The 17,227-nt window shown below is 35.1% G+C and overlaps 1 protein-coding gene across 4 annotated transcripts in view; it reads left to right on the top strand.

Annotated features, from left to right (window-relative positions):
- LOC150092475 (membralin-like) overlaps positions 1-17,227 on the top strand; it is a 452,321-nt gene that overhangs the window by 42,564 nt on the left and 392,530 nt on the right. For all 4 annotated transcript variants that reach the window (XM_090414438.1, XM_090414435.1, XM_090414436.1 and 1 more), the window contains exon 3: positions 13,497-13,736. In XM_090414438.1, the coding sequence (XP_090270564.1) occupies positions 13,521-13,736 (216 nt within the window). In that variant the 5' untranslated portion in view covers positions 13,497-13,520. The remainder of the gene's footprint in view (positions 1-13,496; positions 13,737-17,227) is intronic.

The following is a 17,227-nucleotide window of genomic DNA, read 5'->3' as shown; positions in this document are numbered from 1 at the left end:
TCTTCATCATGTGGCCAAATAGCAAAAACATCATCGACATAACGAAACCAAAGAGAGGGTTGAGGATGAATGGATGAAAACATATTGTCTTCGAAGTGTTTCAAAAATTAGTTTGCGAAAGGTGGAGACAGAGGCAGCACCCATGTCAGTACCTTCAACTTGTTTGTAGATCTTGTTTTTCCAACTGAAATAACCTGAGTGGATAACGAATTCAAAAATCTTTGCAATATCTGGAGGGTAATCCTCATATAGTAATTTGATAGTGTCCGCTAGTGGGATATTGGTAAAAAGAGAAACAATATCAAAACTGACTAATAACTCGGACTCTTTGATTTGAATATCCTTGATTTTTTCAAGAAAATCTGTCGAATTTTTTATGTACGATCTGGAGTGTCCAGTAAGAGCAGTTAAGGAACATGACAAGACTTTTGCAGTATGATAAGTAGGAGAATCAATACAATTCACGATAGTCTTCTTTATGTGTTTTTGGGAGGCCATATAAGCAAGGAGTTCTTCCAAAATAAGTATGTAGTTTATCCACGTAATTTGGATCCCAACTGATAACTTCATCAAGCAACTTATTTAGTTGTTTAATTTGTGAATTTGTAGGATTATGAGTGATTTCTTGGTAAGTGGAGGTATCTTCTAAAAGGCTGGTTACTTTTTTTTATCATAGTCAATCTTATCCATGATCACAACAGCTTTCCCCTTATCTGCTTTGAAATAGATAAATCTTTATTTTTTCTTAAAGAAGTTAACCCATTGATTTCAGCATTAGATAAGTTACATGGAGGTAATTTGCTTTTAAACAGAAAAGTTGCAACTTCAAATCGTAGTTCGTTAGCATCTTCACTAGAAAGTCCTGACAGATTACGTTCTATATTATGCAAAAAATCAAGATACAGAATGCATTTACGTATAACTGCAAAATCAAGGCCTTTAGTTAAAGCATTAGCTTCAGCGTCAGATAATGGGCGTCCAGAAATATTAACAATCCATTTTTTCATAGAAGTGTTGTCAGAGGTAATGTTTTTCTTTTGTTTATGACATATTTTTGCATAAGTTTGTAAAAATATCTTCCATAGGAATGGGATAGAGATTGTTTTGACAATCGAACAACTATATCAAGTAATTCGTCATCAAGAACAGTTAAGATCTGCTCATTATACATCTCAAAAAGTTGGCATTATCAAATCCTTAATTAATAGAGCACATAAAGTGTGCTCCTCTCCAGTAATCTTACAACAAGAACTTTCTACTATAAAAAAGCTAATAGAATCAAATGGTTACAACCCCAATCAAATCCAGCCGATAATTGAGTCTATGATACAATACCTCAGGTTTCTTCAACAGATCGCAGAGTTCCAATCCCTTACATTCTAGGCATCTCAGAACCGATAGGCAGAATTTTGAAGTATCATCTGATTTCCATGCATATATTCCTATCAACAAAATTTCTTATTTATTGCCTTCTACAAAAGATAAACTGTCACCTCTATATTTGGCAGGTGTTTACCAAATACCATGTGAATGCAGTGTATCTTATTTTGGACAAACAGGCCATTCTGTAGAAAAAAGAATTAAGGAAAATCAATATTATATTGAATACATGAAACCTCATAAGTCTGGTCTAGCACAACACAGCATTGACACTACTCATAATATCCAGTGGGATAAAGCTCTTCTCCTCCATAGATGCAGGTTCAAATATGAACACCTTTTTAAAGAAAGTTCTGAAGCTATTTTACATCGGCCAAATCGAAATCGAAATGACTATCTCGCTTTTTCAAAAATCTGGCAGACTTTTATTTTATGCAACCAACAATAAAAATTAATTATCTTTAAAGGATTATTTAATAACATTTAGTAATTAATCTCCTAGCACGCGGCAACTATGTTAATTGGTGATCCACCGACTGTTCTTTACTTTGTATTCCATTCTTTTAACTGTTCGTATGACACTGAAGATGTACTGTTAATTTCAGTACAAAATATTTGTACTTTTATTAATTAAAAGTTATTACTGTGGTTTTTACATGTGTTTTTATTATTAAATATACTATGCCACAGGTACCTCTAAAGATTAAGGAGAAGTATGATAGGTATTGTGTGTGTGAATGAAGGCTATCCCACGATGAGTATTCTAACTCCATGGAGATACCTGTATAATAATTATTATAATAAGTATAGCTTGTTTGTCCATCCATTTCTGTATGTGAGTTCTTACCAACTTCTTTAAAATCTACACAGTCACTCCACATATACTGACGGGTAGATAATTAGACACATCTATCTTTACACTGCTCTTGTGGAATAGGATTATTATACTTTCTTTCCATTCCTGTGGTATCTTTCTTGAGTTGAGACTGAAGCTATACAAACATGCCAAGAGCCTAGCCAGTTCAGCTGAACATTCCTTTTGGCTATGTGCTGATGTCTCACCTGTCCCTATTGCTGAATTCTTATTCAGTTTATATAACTGCTCTAGAACCTTCTTCTCATGCCTCTCTATCTCTTTATCTAGTGTATTGGTAGCTCTGTGCACCATGTTGCATATGCCATGCTGATAGACTTTAGCCAAGTGTTCACTCATTATTTGAACAATCTCATCAGCTTCTGACACAAGAGTATCATATGCTTTCACTAACGTTATTCTTTCACATTCATTCTTTCATACATACTCACTACATAATGATAAAATATCGTTAAATTGATAAAATGAGATTAAAAGATTACGAGAAATTCAAAACCAAAAAGTATGTGCGTGTAGAGTAGTATCTTTTCATGCTGCACTTACAAGAGAGCTATATAAACATAATATTCTTAGGATTTGATTTTGGTTTGTGAGTGCAAAATAAAAATAGAAAAACAACTAAGAATCACAATTCTTAATGATAATATCCAAATTTGGTATAGATAGTCTGTCATTGAGGTTTGGGCAGTGAACATGGGCCTCAGCACTATTTCTGAAAAGTCATTCAAATTTTTGGGAGCATCTGTGCAGTAATTTAGCATCATTTCAGAGGATTGTGTGGCTAGCATTGTGATAATTCCATATTCAGCAAGGACAGATTTGTGGCATTTTTTTTGGCTTCAGTATAGGACTGGTGTTCGGAAATATGTTTTGTGAGTGATTGGCCTGTTTGATCATAGTAAGGTAATTTGCAGTTATGTGGAAGTGAGTAGACTGCATTTTATCCTTTAGAGATGATAACAAAATCTGATTTGATGAATAGGTTTAAAGATTAAATTCCTAGGGATATGAGCAACTTGTTGAGAAGTGCCTCTAATATAATGAATGGATATTCTGTGGGAGTCATTCCTTCTTGTGAAATTATGAGAAAAACAGATGATGATTTTTTCAATAATTTTTAGGTTGTAACCATTGAGATAGGAGATTTGTTTGATGATGGAAATGTCTTGTTGAAGAGCTCAGATGAAAAGCAGACATCATCAAAGCAGAAATTTAAAAGCATGTGACTTCATGGAGAGATTGAGAGCAGTTGATGATGGGGAGGAGAGACTGACTGTAAGTTAGCAAGAGGTGTTTGCAGAGTTGAGTAAACTAGATGTAAATAAGGCTGTGGGACTTGATAATATATCACCGTGTATTCTGAAGGAATGTGCCAGGGAGTTGACACCTGCCTTGACATATTTTTTTAATACAAGTCTTGCACTTGGTCAAGTTCCTAAGGAGTGGAAGGAGGGCAAGAATGTGCCACTTCACAAAGGAGGTGATTGAACTCCAGCATCAAACTATAGGTCTATATGTGTGTCAGGTGTTGTGGTTAAGTCTTTGGAGAAAGTTGTGAGAACTAGGATCCCGAGTTGGGTTGACAACAATGGTATAATCTTTGATGGACAGCATGGATTTGCTAAAGGGAGGTCATGTTTTAATAATCTACTTACTTATTACAATAAAGTGACTGCTTCCTTGGACAGAGGAGAAGGATACACAGTAATATACTTGGATTTCGCAAAGGCTTTTGATAGAATACCTCATGATAAGTTGACAGTCAAACTAGAGCAGATAGGGTTGGATATTAGATTAGTGCATTGGATTGGAGACTGGCTATCTGATAGGTATCAACAAGTTGTGTATGGGGGTGCGATATCCAGGAAAAGGAAAGTCACTAGTGGAGTGCCTCAGGGATCTGTTTTAGGGCCATTACTGTTTAACTTGTATATTAATGATATTGGCGAAGATTTGGATGGAGATATTCAGTTGTTTGCAGATGATGCAAAGTTGGGACGAACCATAAAGAGTAGTGAAGATGTTGTGGTCCTGCAAGAAGACTTGAATAAATTGAGTGATTGGGCACGGAAATGGGGATGTGAGTTCAATGTTGCAAAATGTAAGGTTTTAAAATTTGGAAAACGGAGATGGGATGCAGAATTTATGCTTGGTGAGAATATATTGTTGGAGGTAGAGGAAATAAGAGATCTGGGGGTGATAGTGGATAAGGATCTAAAATTTAGGGAACACATCGCCAAAATTGTAAAGACAACACAAAGGCTTCTGGAAATGATGCGGAGGACACTGATGTGTAGAAGTAGGGAGAAATTTTCCATTGTATAAGGCTTTGATTAGGCCACACATGGACTATTGTGCCCAGATTTGGTCACTGGGTTTTCAGAACGATGAAGAGATGTTAGAAAGGATCCATAGGCGACTGACTAAGGTAGTTTCTGACCTCTGGAATGTTGAGTATGAGGAAAGATTGAGAAGATGTAATTTGCAGAGTCTGGTGGAGGTGAGATATGATAGAGACCTACAAGTTAGTAAGTGGTTGTTATAGGATCAATGTTGGAGAAGTTCTACAGAAAACAGTGGGAGAACCAGAGGTCATCCCTGGAAACTGTATAAGGAGGGTGTGAGTAGGGGAGTGAGAAGCAGGGTTTTTTCATGCAGAGTTTTGAATGATTGGAATGCCTTGCCTGAGAGTGTGGTGTCTGCAAGGAGTTTGAGTGTGTTTAAGACACGGTATGATGAACTGTGTGTGTGTGTGTGATAAAAGGACCTCTCAGATGAGTCTTTGACTCCATGAGGTCTTGGGGTAATAATAATAATAATCATGGGCTCTTGAGAGTAAGCATTGAATAATACCATATTTCTGCTATGGAGTGATTTGCTGATGTTTGATGAATATAACAACCCAAGAAAGACAGTTTGTGGTAGACTGAAATGGATAGAGAACCTCTGTTTTTCTCTTTTTAAGAGGACATCAGGAAAGGATAGGATTCCATTTGATTCTGTTTCTGTGGATCGATTTGATTCTGGGATGCAAGTTATTTATTTTTTTGTAAGAAGACAGGCTAATTCTTGTAATGAACTATTCCAGATTGGGAATATCATTTATGTAACAAAGCCAATGTAATAGTTTTGGATCAGTGGTAGTGATTTTTTTCCCTTCCAGATATTCTAAGTAAAAATAAGTTGGGGAAGTTGGAGAGCCCATTACAGTTCCTTCCATCTCTCTATAAGTTTTCCATTGCTTCTGAAATATTCTGAATTCATGACAAACTTGAAGAGGTCCATGGTGTCTGATTGAAATTTAAAAGATAGACATTCTGAGTTATTCACAAGAACATTGGTGAAGAACAGGGTAACATCGAAACTGACCTTTAAATCAGCAGGGTCCAGTTTCAATTTTCTAATTTTTGAAATAAATTGGAGATAGAAGGGCTGTCTCCAGTTTATTTAATTTAAGAATGGCTGGTAAAGGGAGTGAGAAGATTTGAGAGAAATTTATCTAGGATAGAGATAATTTCTAGGATATCTAGGCTTGTGAAGTTTTGGAAGTTTTAAACAATATCTGGGTTGGGACACTGATATTATCTAATAAAGAGTTAAGTTTATGTAGTTGGCTGTTGGTGGGATCCCTGCCAGAACAACATAGTTGTGAGGATCTCATAGGAAAATATCTATTTTACATTTAAAGGAATCTAACACAATAGTAACATTGCCTTTATTGGCTGTGGGGATTCTTATGTAGGCTATGAAGAACTTTTAATTCTGAGACAGGGATATTCAGAAATGGTGAATCATATGAATCATTTTTTAAGGAAGTTACAGTAGCAAATATAAATACTAGGAACTATTCCTTGAATGTGCTTCAGCCTTAAGAAGCTATCCAAACCTTAACAAATTTGGTTACATGAAACTGCCCTAAATTTGAAAAGCTCTCTTCCTTTGTATTTCAGCCAACATTAGGATGCCCATTTTAGCCCACCAGGGGCACTATTTAAGACTTTAGGCTGCCATTGTGCATGTCATCTTGTACTTGTATTCCCTGATGATGGCAATTTGACTTTTCTGAAATATTAGTTAAATTTATTATAATTTCCTTAAGACAGTACAGTTATGCATAGCAATAAGTCCTGCTACCAGGTGAAGCATATAATTTACTATCTCTCAATTATTTATGGTGAACCATGAATAATTTTGGTGACCTCAAAATGTAATTTATTTCTCTCTTCATAGGAAAGATGAGAGATATTACATTCAGTATTGTGGCAAAAATTCACATAAGGAAAATGTTTCAGAATAATTGAAAGTTTGTGTCTTGAGAGCTAGGAAGTCAAATTCATCTTATGTTAAGGGATGATTGGAGAGATTAATAACCCACTTATTATGAGGAATGTTTTTTGAACTAGGAAGTCATTTGAGGTTTTCAAATTTGTTGTTGAGATGATGTGTAAGTCTGTGATATGGTGAACTTCTGGATTTCTTGGAGATGTTTATAATTAGATTTTAAAAAAGAATTTTTAAAATTGCTTAAAATTCTGGTTATAGATAGTTTAGATTTTAATTCAGAAATTTCTAGGCTCACACGAGGAATTTTTTTCTTTTAAAGTTACATGGTTGAGAAGAATTGTGGAAGAAAAGCTTGGTGAAGAACAAGCTGGATTCAGGCCAAATAGATGCTGTCAGGATCAGATCTTCACTTTACGACAGATAGTTCAGAAAGCATGGCAATATAACAAAGATCTGTATTTAAGTTTTGTCGATCCGGAAAAGGCATATGACAAGGTGCCAAGAAAGAAGCTATTCAATACGCTACAGTTATATGGTGTCAATGGGGCATTATATCAAGCAATACTTAGTTTTTATTCGAGTTGTAAGTCAGCAGTTAGAATTGACGGAAGTACAGGAAGATGGTTAATGTTAAATCTGGTGTGAGACAAGGATGTACATTATCAGCTCTGTTATTCATTATCTATATGGATCACATTATGAAGGAAAGTGGTATTAAACATGATATCAAAATTGGAGATGTTAATGTCAGCTCTTTGCTTTATGTAGACGATGTTACTTCTAAATAAATCCGCTACAAGTCTGTAAGATTGTCTTACTAAATTGAATAGCTGTTGTAATAGATATGGTATGAAGGTCAGCAATAAAAAGACAAAGACAATGAAAATAGGTAGAATCGTTGAAAATGTCATCTGCCTTGTGAATGGAGAACCTGTGGAACAAGTAAAACATTTCAACTACTTGGCATGATTTTTAGTGAAGATGGTAAATTAAATATGGAAATAGACAACAGAATCAACAAATCTGATATGGTACACAGTCAATTGAATAAATTCATATGGAATAAGAGAGAAATTAGTCGGGACACTAAATTAGCTGTATACAAGATAGTGTTCAAACCAGTTTTAATTCATGGATCTGAGAGCTGGGTCAGAAGTAAAACACTTAACCAAAGACTAGAGACCGCAGATATGAGAGTCCTGAGAAAGATTAGAGGCGTGAACAGATGGCATCAATGGCAGTATCATATTAAAAACGAGGATATTAGGAAAGAACTTGACATTGTCAGCATCCAGGAATGCATTAGCAGAGCTAATCTCAGGTGGTATGGTCACTTAAACAGAATGGGCGAAGAAAGTTTAGCAAAACAAATGTTCTCTGCCAGTTTGGCAGGAAAACGACCCAGAGGAAAACCAGGATATAGGTGGATTGATACGGTACAAAGTGCCTTAGATGATAGAAATATAAGATCTGATAATGTTAGAGTATTGACAAGTAACAGACAGATTTGGAGGAAAATTGTAGATAGGGAGTTAGTAATGATGTAAATTTTTCATGTAGTACTATCATATCCTGTACACCCATTTGAGGGTACATATCAGGAATTTGATGATGATGATGAAGTTACTTGGTGATCAGCATTCATTTTGACAAAATTATAGTGATCATTACTGTTTCTGCATTTTTATGGAACTTACCATTGTCTCTTTCAGCAAGACAATGTACTGTGTCATAAGGCTGCTGCTGTAACTGCATGAGTTGTGGACATGAATGTCACGACACTTGACTGGCCTAACAGATTTATTTATTTATTTATTTAGCATATGGCTCACACATGAAAAGTTACATTACATTAATCCTTAATATATATGGACATAGTAATAGATATATGTAAATAATAAGACATAATATAGTCATAAAAGAGACACTCAAGAATCAAGAATAGGCTACAACTGAATGTCTAGGTTGATTAATTATCTAGTCGACTGCATTTGGTCTAGCATGGATGAAGTCTGACAGGTTTCCACTGTATGCACGTTGGACACATTCTGCTGTAATATGATTAATTGTCTGGCAGGGTGATCCACAGTCGCACCTAGGTGAGGCAATCATACCCCATTTGTAATGGTCTGCACATCTGCCATGGTTGGTGCAGATTCAGTTAAGAGCAAGTTTTTCGAGGTAGATCAAAACCTGAAGGTATCTGTGTTGGATCCACTAATTCATTGAAGATCCCTGTTGATGTGTTACACCAGGAGTCTTTCCACTTCTCCTTCATGTTGAAACTTGTCTCTGAAAGTTTTTTTGCTGTTAAGATTGGAGGATGCCTTGACTTTAGCCTGTTTATTTCTAGGGTAGGGATGTCTTCATGGATTGGAAGATTTTGGATTTCCATGATTTTGCTGTATTCATGTAGAAGAAAGTTGGATGTGTGGAGGTGGGATGTTGCTTAGCACTGGGAACCAGTAGGTTGGGGTTGATTTTACAGTTCCAGAAATAAGGCACATAGTGGTGTTAAGCTGGGTATTAACCAAATACACATGGGCGCTGTTCAGCCATACTGGCGAGCAGTATTCAGCTTTAGAGTAAATGAGGCCAAGAGCAGTGCAGCGAAGCGTTTTTGCTGAGGCACCCCAAGTTGTTCCACATCGTTTTTGCATATATTGTTTCTTGTTTTTTGCTTGGATGCTGTGTTAATGAGATGTGGCCTAACAGAGGCTGGTAGCAAAGGCTTTAATGGCTGCCTCAAGGCTGCTGCTGTAACTGCATGGATTATGGACAGGAACATCACCACACTTGACTGGCCTCCTAAAAACCCTGATCTCAACCCTATTGAACATCTTTGGGATGAGCCGGAGTGTTGGGTGAAGTTAAGGGATGTCTGCCCCACAACAGTCCAGGATCTCATTACATGTCTACAGGAAGAATAGTCCAAAATTCCCATTGATCACTATTGTATGCTTGTAAAGTATGGCCTGTAGGTTTGCTGCAGTGATTGCAGCAAAAGAAGGTCGTCCTACATCTTATTAAGGTGGGTGCCATGGTAGTTTGTTCACACTATGAACAAATTATGGTGTCTATTGACTTCTTTCCAAGCAGTGTATATAGCCTCTGCTAGCACACATCTCAAAAACCATAGCTTGGATCAATATCTAAGATGGGAAATTTTGAAACAGCATGGGGAATAAAATCTTTATTTCAACATGAATAATTTCTGTTACACAAATACAAGAAGTATTTACCATATATGTCTGCATATAGGACGACTGGCATATAAGACGAGGCCTAAATTTTAGGCTATTTTTAGGTTTTAAGCTTATGTCGGTTGTATAAGACGATCCCCCCCCCCCAATTTCTTCTTGTATTAATGCAATGTTAGGTATTGTTGTTATATCCGTTATTTTTTTGCATAGCATAGATTTAGTGTTTACGCGAATTACTCTAATTAAAAGTGATTAGTCCCAATTTTAATTAATTATTAATTTTGCATTTTTTTTAAATTTTAGGATTATAAAATTGTTATCATTTAAAATCATGGAACCAGCAACAAAACGAAGAAAGTATGAAGCTCGAATTAAAATAAGGGTAATTGAAATGGCAAAGCAAACTAATAACTGTGCTGCTGCAAGAAAGTTTGACATAACCGAGAATATGGTAAGCGAATGGAGGAAGAAAGAAGATATTTTAAAAAAATTGCCAAAGAAAAAATGTACAATGAGAACGGGGATGACCCGATGGCTGCAACTGGAAAATCACGTTGCAGAATGGGTATTCGAACAAAGACAGAATAGTTATCTAAGAAAAAGAAATATGATTAGAGCATATTCACTTAAATGGTCAAGATTGAATCCGGATGAAAGTACAGAATTTCAAGCTACTGCAGGATGGTGTAATCATTTTATGAACAGACAAAATCTGGTACTACGACAAAAAACGAAAATTGCTCATAAATGACCAGCAGATCTTGACCACAGACTTACTAGTTTCCATAAATTTATTATTTAGTTGAGACAAGAACATAAATTTCTTTGAAGGTTTATTTTTCACTTGGTTAGACTATAATAAATTTAGTTTAATCCTTTATCCAAGTGTGAGCTGCTCCTGAAAGTATCTTCAGGAGTTGGGTAAGGTAGTGCAACACCAGGCAACTTGTTGCAAAGGTGGAGTAAGCTAACATCGCTCCTATCTCAGTATCTCCCATAATGCAAAACACATCTCCTTGCAGATATGTATAATGTTATGCATTAAGGGGAGGACCACTACCCAGACTAGTTTTGACCTTTATTGAGGTCTCTTCAGTGGGAGATACCAGGCAGAAGCATTGGCAAGGTCATCTCTACCTATAGGAGTTGCCAAAAGGTGTGCCACCTTTTTATTAAATTGCTCTGGATTTAGAGAAGAGACCTCAATAAAGGTCGAAACTAGTCTGGGTAGTGCCCCTCCCCTTAATGCATAACATTATACATATCCGCAAGGAGATGTGTTTTGCATTATGGGTGATACTGAGATAGCTTGCTCCACCTTTGCAACAAGTTGCCCGGTGTTATACTACCTTATCCCAGTCCTGAAGATACTTTCAGGGGCAAACTTTGTTTGCTCACACTTGGATAAAGGATTAAACTAAATTTATTATAACATAAGTTTCTATTGTCAAATATTGGAAATATGGATGAAACTCCTATGAGCTTTGATATGATAAGCAATAAAACAGTGGAGTCTAAAGGTAGTAAGAGTGTGGTAGTTCGAAGTCATGAAAAAACAAGGTTTATGGTTGTGTTGTCATGTTTGGCTGATGGAACCAAGTTAAAACCAATGATCGTCTTCAAACTTAAAACTAAACCTAAGATGAAATTTCCTTCAGATGGTTTTGTACATTTTCCCAAAAAAGGATGGATAGACAAAAATGGTGTGAAATTATGGATAAATAATGTGTGGAACATGCGACCAGACAGTATAATGAAGAAACACAGTTTATTAGTATGGGATATGTTCCATAGTCATTTAACTGAGAATACTAAAAGTCATCTAGAAAAAAAAACACACAAAAATTTCTGTTATACCAGGTGGTTTAACTTCTATATTGCAACCACCAGACGTCTGCTTGAACAAACCATTTAAAGATCACATGCGAGAAGAGTGGAATAATTGGATGTTGACTGGTGAAAAATCATTTACAAATGGTGGATCTATGCACTCTGCATCAATTGATATGTTGTGTTCAAAGCATAAAATAAAGTAAAAGTAGAGCCTGTAATAAAATCATTTAAAAAGTGTGAATTGTACTAATCTTATGGATGGTACAGAAGATGATTTGTTGTGGGACACTAATGATGATGAAAACAAAATCAATTCACTGCATTCAAACTGGGATTCATATGACGATCATTTAAACAATGAATCTGAAGAACTATTTTCAACAGATGATGAAGAAAATTAACATGAAAATTGAGGTTAATAATTATTGTTTGTTTTTTAAGACTTGCATCTATTGTAATATTTTAAATCAATTTATGTAACAAGAAATTAATCTGATTTGTTTATAAATGCTGCCTATTTTCTTATAGAACGATGTACTGTAACTACCTAAATGTTCATCCAAGAAATTAAGCTTCCCCTTTTATATTCGCCATATGAGACTACCCATGATTTGAGGGGTTTTCTGTAGTATTTGAGAGTCGTCTTATATACCGACATATACAGTAGATATGAAGAACAGAAACAGTTTGATCATCAAAATGTCTCAGAGATCTTTCCATTTGGTGTTTTGATATGATTCTGGTTGGAAAATGAATGGTTTGCATTAGATCATGACTTATAGTAGATACCTTAGGTTGACCAACCTCTCGTATATGGGCCCAACATAACAAAAAAAAAAAAGTTCTCTTCCAACTTGGTCAGTGGAATTAGAAACAATTGAGACTTGGATAAGTACTACCTGTGCTTTTATGCAACCTTATATTCCTTGAATGGATGATTCATTGCATGGGGTGGTTATTGCCTGTCCTGAACAATCTTTGAATGCTTGTGGGGCAAGGAATCATACTGGGTGTGGCTTGGGTTGTTGATGAGAAACTCTTGTGGCAGTTTTGAGTTCAGAAAAGAGATCAAAATCAGGAAGTCAGGTTTAGGTGTCTGCAGATGATATTGTGCATCATTTAAGTGGGTATTTATGCAACAAATGTTGAAGTGAATGAGGAAAGAAATTTTTTTGTAAGTTTGTTTTTTTTGAGTTTTTTAAATTTTTTGGAATTTTTTGAATGAGGATTGTTTTTTTTATTTTTATTTTACCACTATTTATTTAGGTTTACTGTCATTTTAATATTTCAGAGGCGAAGAAAAAAAAGATCAGGAGAATATGCTGTGGGAATGATTCTTAGACATACAAATGCATCCAGTTTCTGTGTCCTTCCTCAGGATAGATGCAACGAGATTATGCACTGGCTGATGAGAAAGCCTCTTAAGATTTAGTCCTATGCACTATCTGACAGCAGTGTGCAGGTTTGCTTTATCCTCAAAGGTGGGAGGAGGTTTGGTATCTCCACAGTATGTTCGCCATGTCCATGAAGAATATCACTCACCATACACTGCATGTTAGAAGATATGGGAGGGAGGAGGGTTAAAGAGAAACCAGAACACTTGCTCTGTGGGAATCAAACATAGCAACAGCCACTTCAACCACCCCAGTAAACAAGGCTGTTTTGCCATTTCACTGGGTGATGAAAGTTATCTACTATTTAGTAAGTCTAGTTGGCATTTCATCCACTCAGAAGATATCCTTTAATAGTAGAAATGCTTGCTAGTTCTTTGCTTTCTTTCTTTTTTGAAATTTCAATCAGAGTTAAAAAGTTCTGATATTTTGCACTGAGAATTTTAATTTTAAGTAGTTTAATTTTGGTATCATGATTTCTTGTGTGGATAATTTAATAGAGATAATTTACATTTATTTAATTTCTTTCAGGTAATCATAAATTAACCATCTATCATGTCAGGAAATAATGCACTGCCAGATTTAGGAGTTGTCAATGGCAACCTAATAGGCAACAATCAACCACAACTCAATAACAACAATAATCAAAATCCTGCACTGAATGCAAGAAATCATCTTTTTCATACCGTGTTTGTGAGAATTGCTCTGACATATGCAAAATTATTTCCTCGTCCAGTTAGAATGGCATTGGAGATTTTGATTCTAGCAAAGGTAGGAATATATTTTAATTAAATTGATTTTTCCTCCCTAATGTACACTCAGTGTACATTAGGGAGAAAAATGTTTTTATTTTTATTTTTTATTTTTTTTAATATATATATATATATATATATATATATATCCTGTAAGTGGAGAAAATTACACTTAATGAAATAGTGGAATGATTTAAATAAATAAATAAATATGAGATAGGAGGAAAGAGGGAGAATCACAAAACAGTATCGTATTGTATTGAGATTTCTTCACAGCAATCCTTTTTCCCAATCACACTGTTTCATATACTTTAAAGACTAGGCTAATCTGATAGATGAAAGAACAGCACCGTTAGCTGATCTTTCATCTTTCAGAGATTTTTCATTTATCACTAGCAGATTTCACTGCCTGAGGTGAATAATGTGGAAAAATGTCTAGATGTGGCCTTATCTAAAATATATGGATCTGGATCTAAGGCTGCCAGATAATGAACCAAAACTATAGGGTTTAAATAAGCACAGAGCCGACAGTTGTGTATATTCCATACTTTAGTTTCAGATCATAACAGGAATTTATTAATTTTTTTAAGTTTCAGTACTTTTTAAATAAAGTGTTATTTATTTTGGTTTCATTTATTAGTCAGTAATAAAGACCAACTTTATGTTAAAACTTTATGTTAATGGCTCATCTTTATGTTAAAAATGTCATGTTTTTTCCTAAAGAGAATTTCGTGTAAATATATGAAATTCAAATATATCTGTAAAATTTCCTATGTACCTCAGTGGAAGTGGCTTTTGCATCCTATGTGCTAGGCTGCCCAAAGAAAGACTTATGTTCTAGTCTAGACACCGATTAGAGAAACTTTTTCTAAGTCTTTCTTCAACTGTTTCTTGAGTTAGTTGATCTCTTGAATGAGCAGTGGTTTTTTTTTATCCCAGAAACTAGTTTTTTGTCCTGTGAACTCAAGAAAGTCAACTATAGAATCCACACTATTTCAGACAATAGCATACTTTGTCAGAGTTAGGGACCACGAGATGGTGACACATGTTACTCATCTCTTCATCGGATGCCACTTATAATTAGTGATAGTCTTGGGCCAGCTATATCTGATTGGCTACCAGTGGAGACTGAATTGTCCACTTAGTCTCCAAAAGTTAGGACTAAAAGGGGAATAAAAGGCATTAGCTGATAGTTGCAAGATGAAACAAAACAAAAAAAATAGACTTTTAGCCCTGAAGTCTAAAAATGGAATCAGGTCTCCAGTTTAATTTTAATAGGATAACTTTTATAATTATAGATAATAATATCCACATTATCAGCATCTTAAAATCTAACATTAAATCAATAGTAAGATTCTGTTTGTATCCATCAATTTTTAAATTTTCATTTTACTTAAAACATAACTGTTGGCCTTTTGGTTATTTGGCCCATTAGTATTGTTGGTATTATGGTTATTCAACCTTTTAGTAGTTGTAGTTAGTATTCCAGTTAGTATTCCAGACATACTGGTATAATATCCTCAAGGATATATGCTGGTATATCTGAGGTACAGACAAAGTGGTACAATGATAATCTTACACTTAAGGTGTCATTATTAGTTTCCTATTAACAGTTTCCTTGCATATTGATTGCTACCTGTCAGACTTTTGATAAGACCAGCTGTAGCATTTCCATTTTCTGATGCTTTACAAACCGAGTAAAATAAAAACAAAGTTTAATAGCACAACTAGTTTCAGCTTGTATCAGCCTTCTTCAGGTGCACATTAAAAAAGAAATGACCAGGAAAACATAGAGGAAATAATTGCAAACAACATGGAAAGTAAGTGCATATATATTCAACATTGAAATGTTAAGTCTGCGTATTCAAAACTGTTCTCTTGTTGGCTTCATTGTTGGGCATATGCATGCATATAATAACTCCCAAACGCCAGTATTTGATTGTAGCACAATGACAGTCTGAAAGGTTGTAACTCAGGTGGTTGTTGAGATGTAGAGGGTTGAGAATGATTTCTTTTGATTCTATTATCTTTCTTTCTAATTCATTGTGGCAATGGAAAATGTTATTAGACTTGTCCCACAGGACTGTATGGCTAAGGTTTTCTTCATTAGAATCGGCCAAGAACAGAACATGACTAGACAAAGCACTGGATCATTTTCACCTGTAACTGATGTCTCTCTTATGTTTTTCAATGCGTAACTCGATCGATTTCTCTTTTGGCCAAAGTATGGTATATCACAGTTGCACCAAATTTGGTAAACACCAGGATATTTAAGGTTGTGATGTCTAGGTTTCGGACGGCTCACTAAGGAGCAGATTTTTGGAAGAGGAGTAAATAAAGTTCTTATGCTGTATTTCCTAAGAACCTTGGCCAATTTGGGTGAGACAGAGCTTATGTATGGTATAGAAATATTACCATTCACCTTATTGGTCTCTTCATTATTGTGAACGGGTGGATTTAATAGGAATTTGTGAATTGTTTTTTGTGAATAAACATTTAGTTGAAAAGTAGACCTGAGAAAATTGAGTTCTTTCTCATCATCAAGAAGAGAGCAAGCACGATGTCCTAATGTAGAAATGATTCCAAGCTTTTGAGGAGGATAATGATGGGATTTACTGTGGAGATATCTGTTGATGTGGGTAGCTTTTCTGTAAATCGAGATTTTTAACTTCTCTGAGGAACAGGTCAGTTTGATGTCCAAAAAAGGAAGAGAACCATTAGCCTCAAACTCAGCCGTAAATTTTATGTTCCGAGGTTGATTATTTAGATGTTCTAGGAAGTTCAGGAGAGATTCATGGCCATGGCTCCAAATCAGGAAAATATCATCAATATATCATTTCCAAATTCTTGGTTTTACAGGATAAGAAGAGATGGCTTTAACTTCCAGATCTTCTAAATAGATGTTCGCAAGTACAGGTGACAACGGATTACCCATTGCAAGGCCATAATTTTGTTTATAGATGGTGTCCTGAAACTTTAAGTATCCTGAGTGGATGAAATGAGTAAGTAAGGCCATGATCTTTTTAGATAATTTATCTTTGAGTAGTACAAGAACTTCATCCGTAGGAATATTGGTAAATAAGGAGACTATATCAAAACTAGCCATGATTTCATCTTCCTTAACCCTTTGACATATAAATTATTTTTAAAGTTGAAACAGATAAAACTACTATTTATTTAATTCATGTGATTTATTTTGTTAATTGTTACCTTATTATAAAGAATATTAATAATTTTGCAAGGTATGATACATTTCGAAGCAATTAGATAAATGTAACATTATCAAACATTTTTTATATTGCCATGTAGTCTCACTTCTTACATTATGCTTGGCACGTGCATGGCATCTCTTTGCTGGATGTTGCTTTTTATCCGTAGGGGGTATATGTTCAGGGAAATGTGCTCAATTTTTTGCCTGCAGTCTAATTGGGCAGTCCTTTTGCGATGGATGTCCATGGGTACTATAATTAGGTAAAGATATATTTGACAACATATCTTCTGCTATGTTCA

The sequence above is a fragment of the Typopeltis vanoorti genome, chromosome 25 (genome assembly GCF_054136105.1).
Source record: "Typopeltis vanoorti isolate ZY-2024b chromosome 25, IOZ_Tvanoo_1.0, whole genome shotgun sequence".
In the NCBI taxonomy this organism is placed as follows: Eukaryota; Metazoa; Arthropoda; class Arachnida; order Uropygi; family Thelyphonidae; genus Typopeltis; species Typopeltis vanoorti.
The sequence above is the reverse complement of the archived record's forward strand: the minus strand, read 5'-3'. Positions and strand labels throughout refer to the sequence as shown.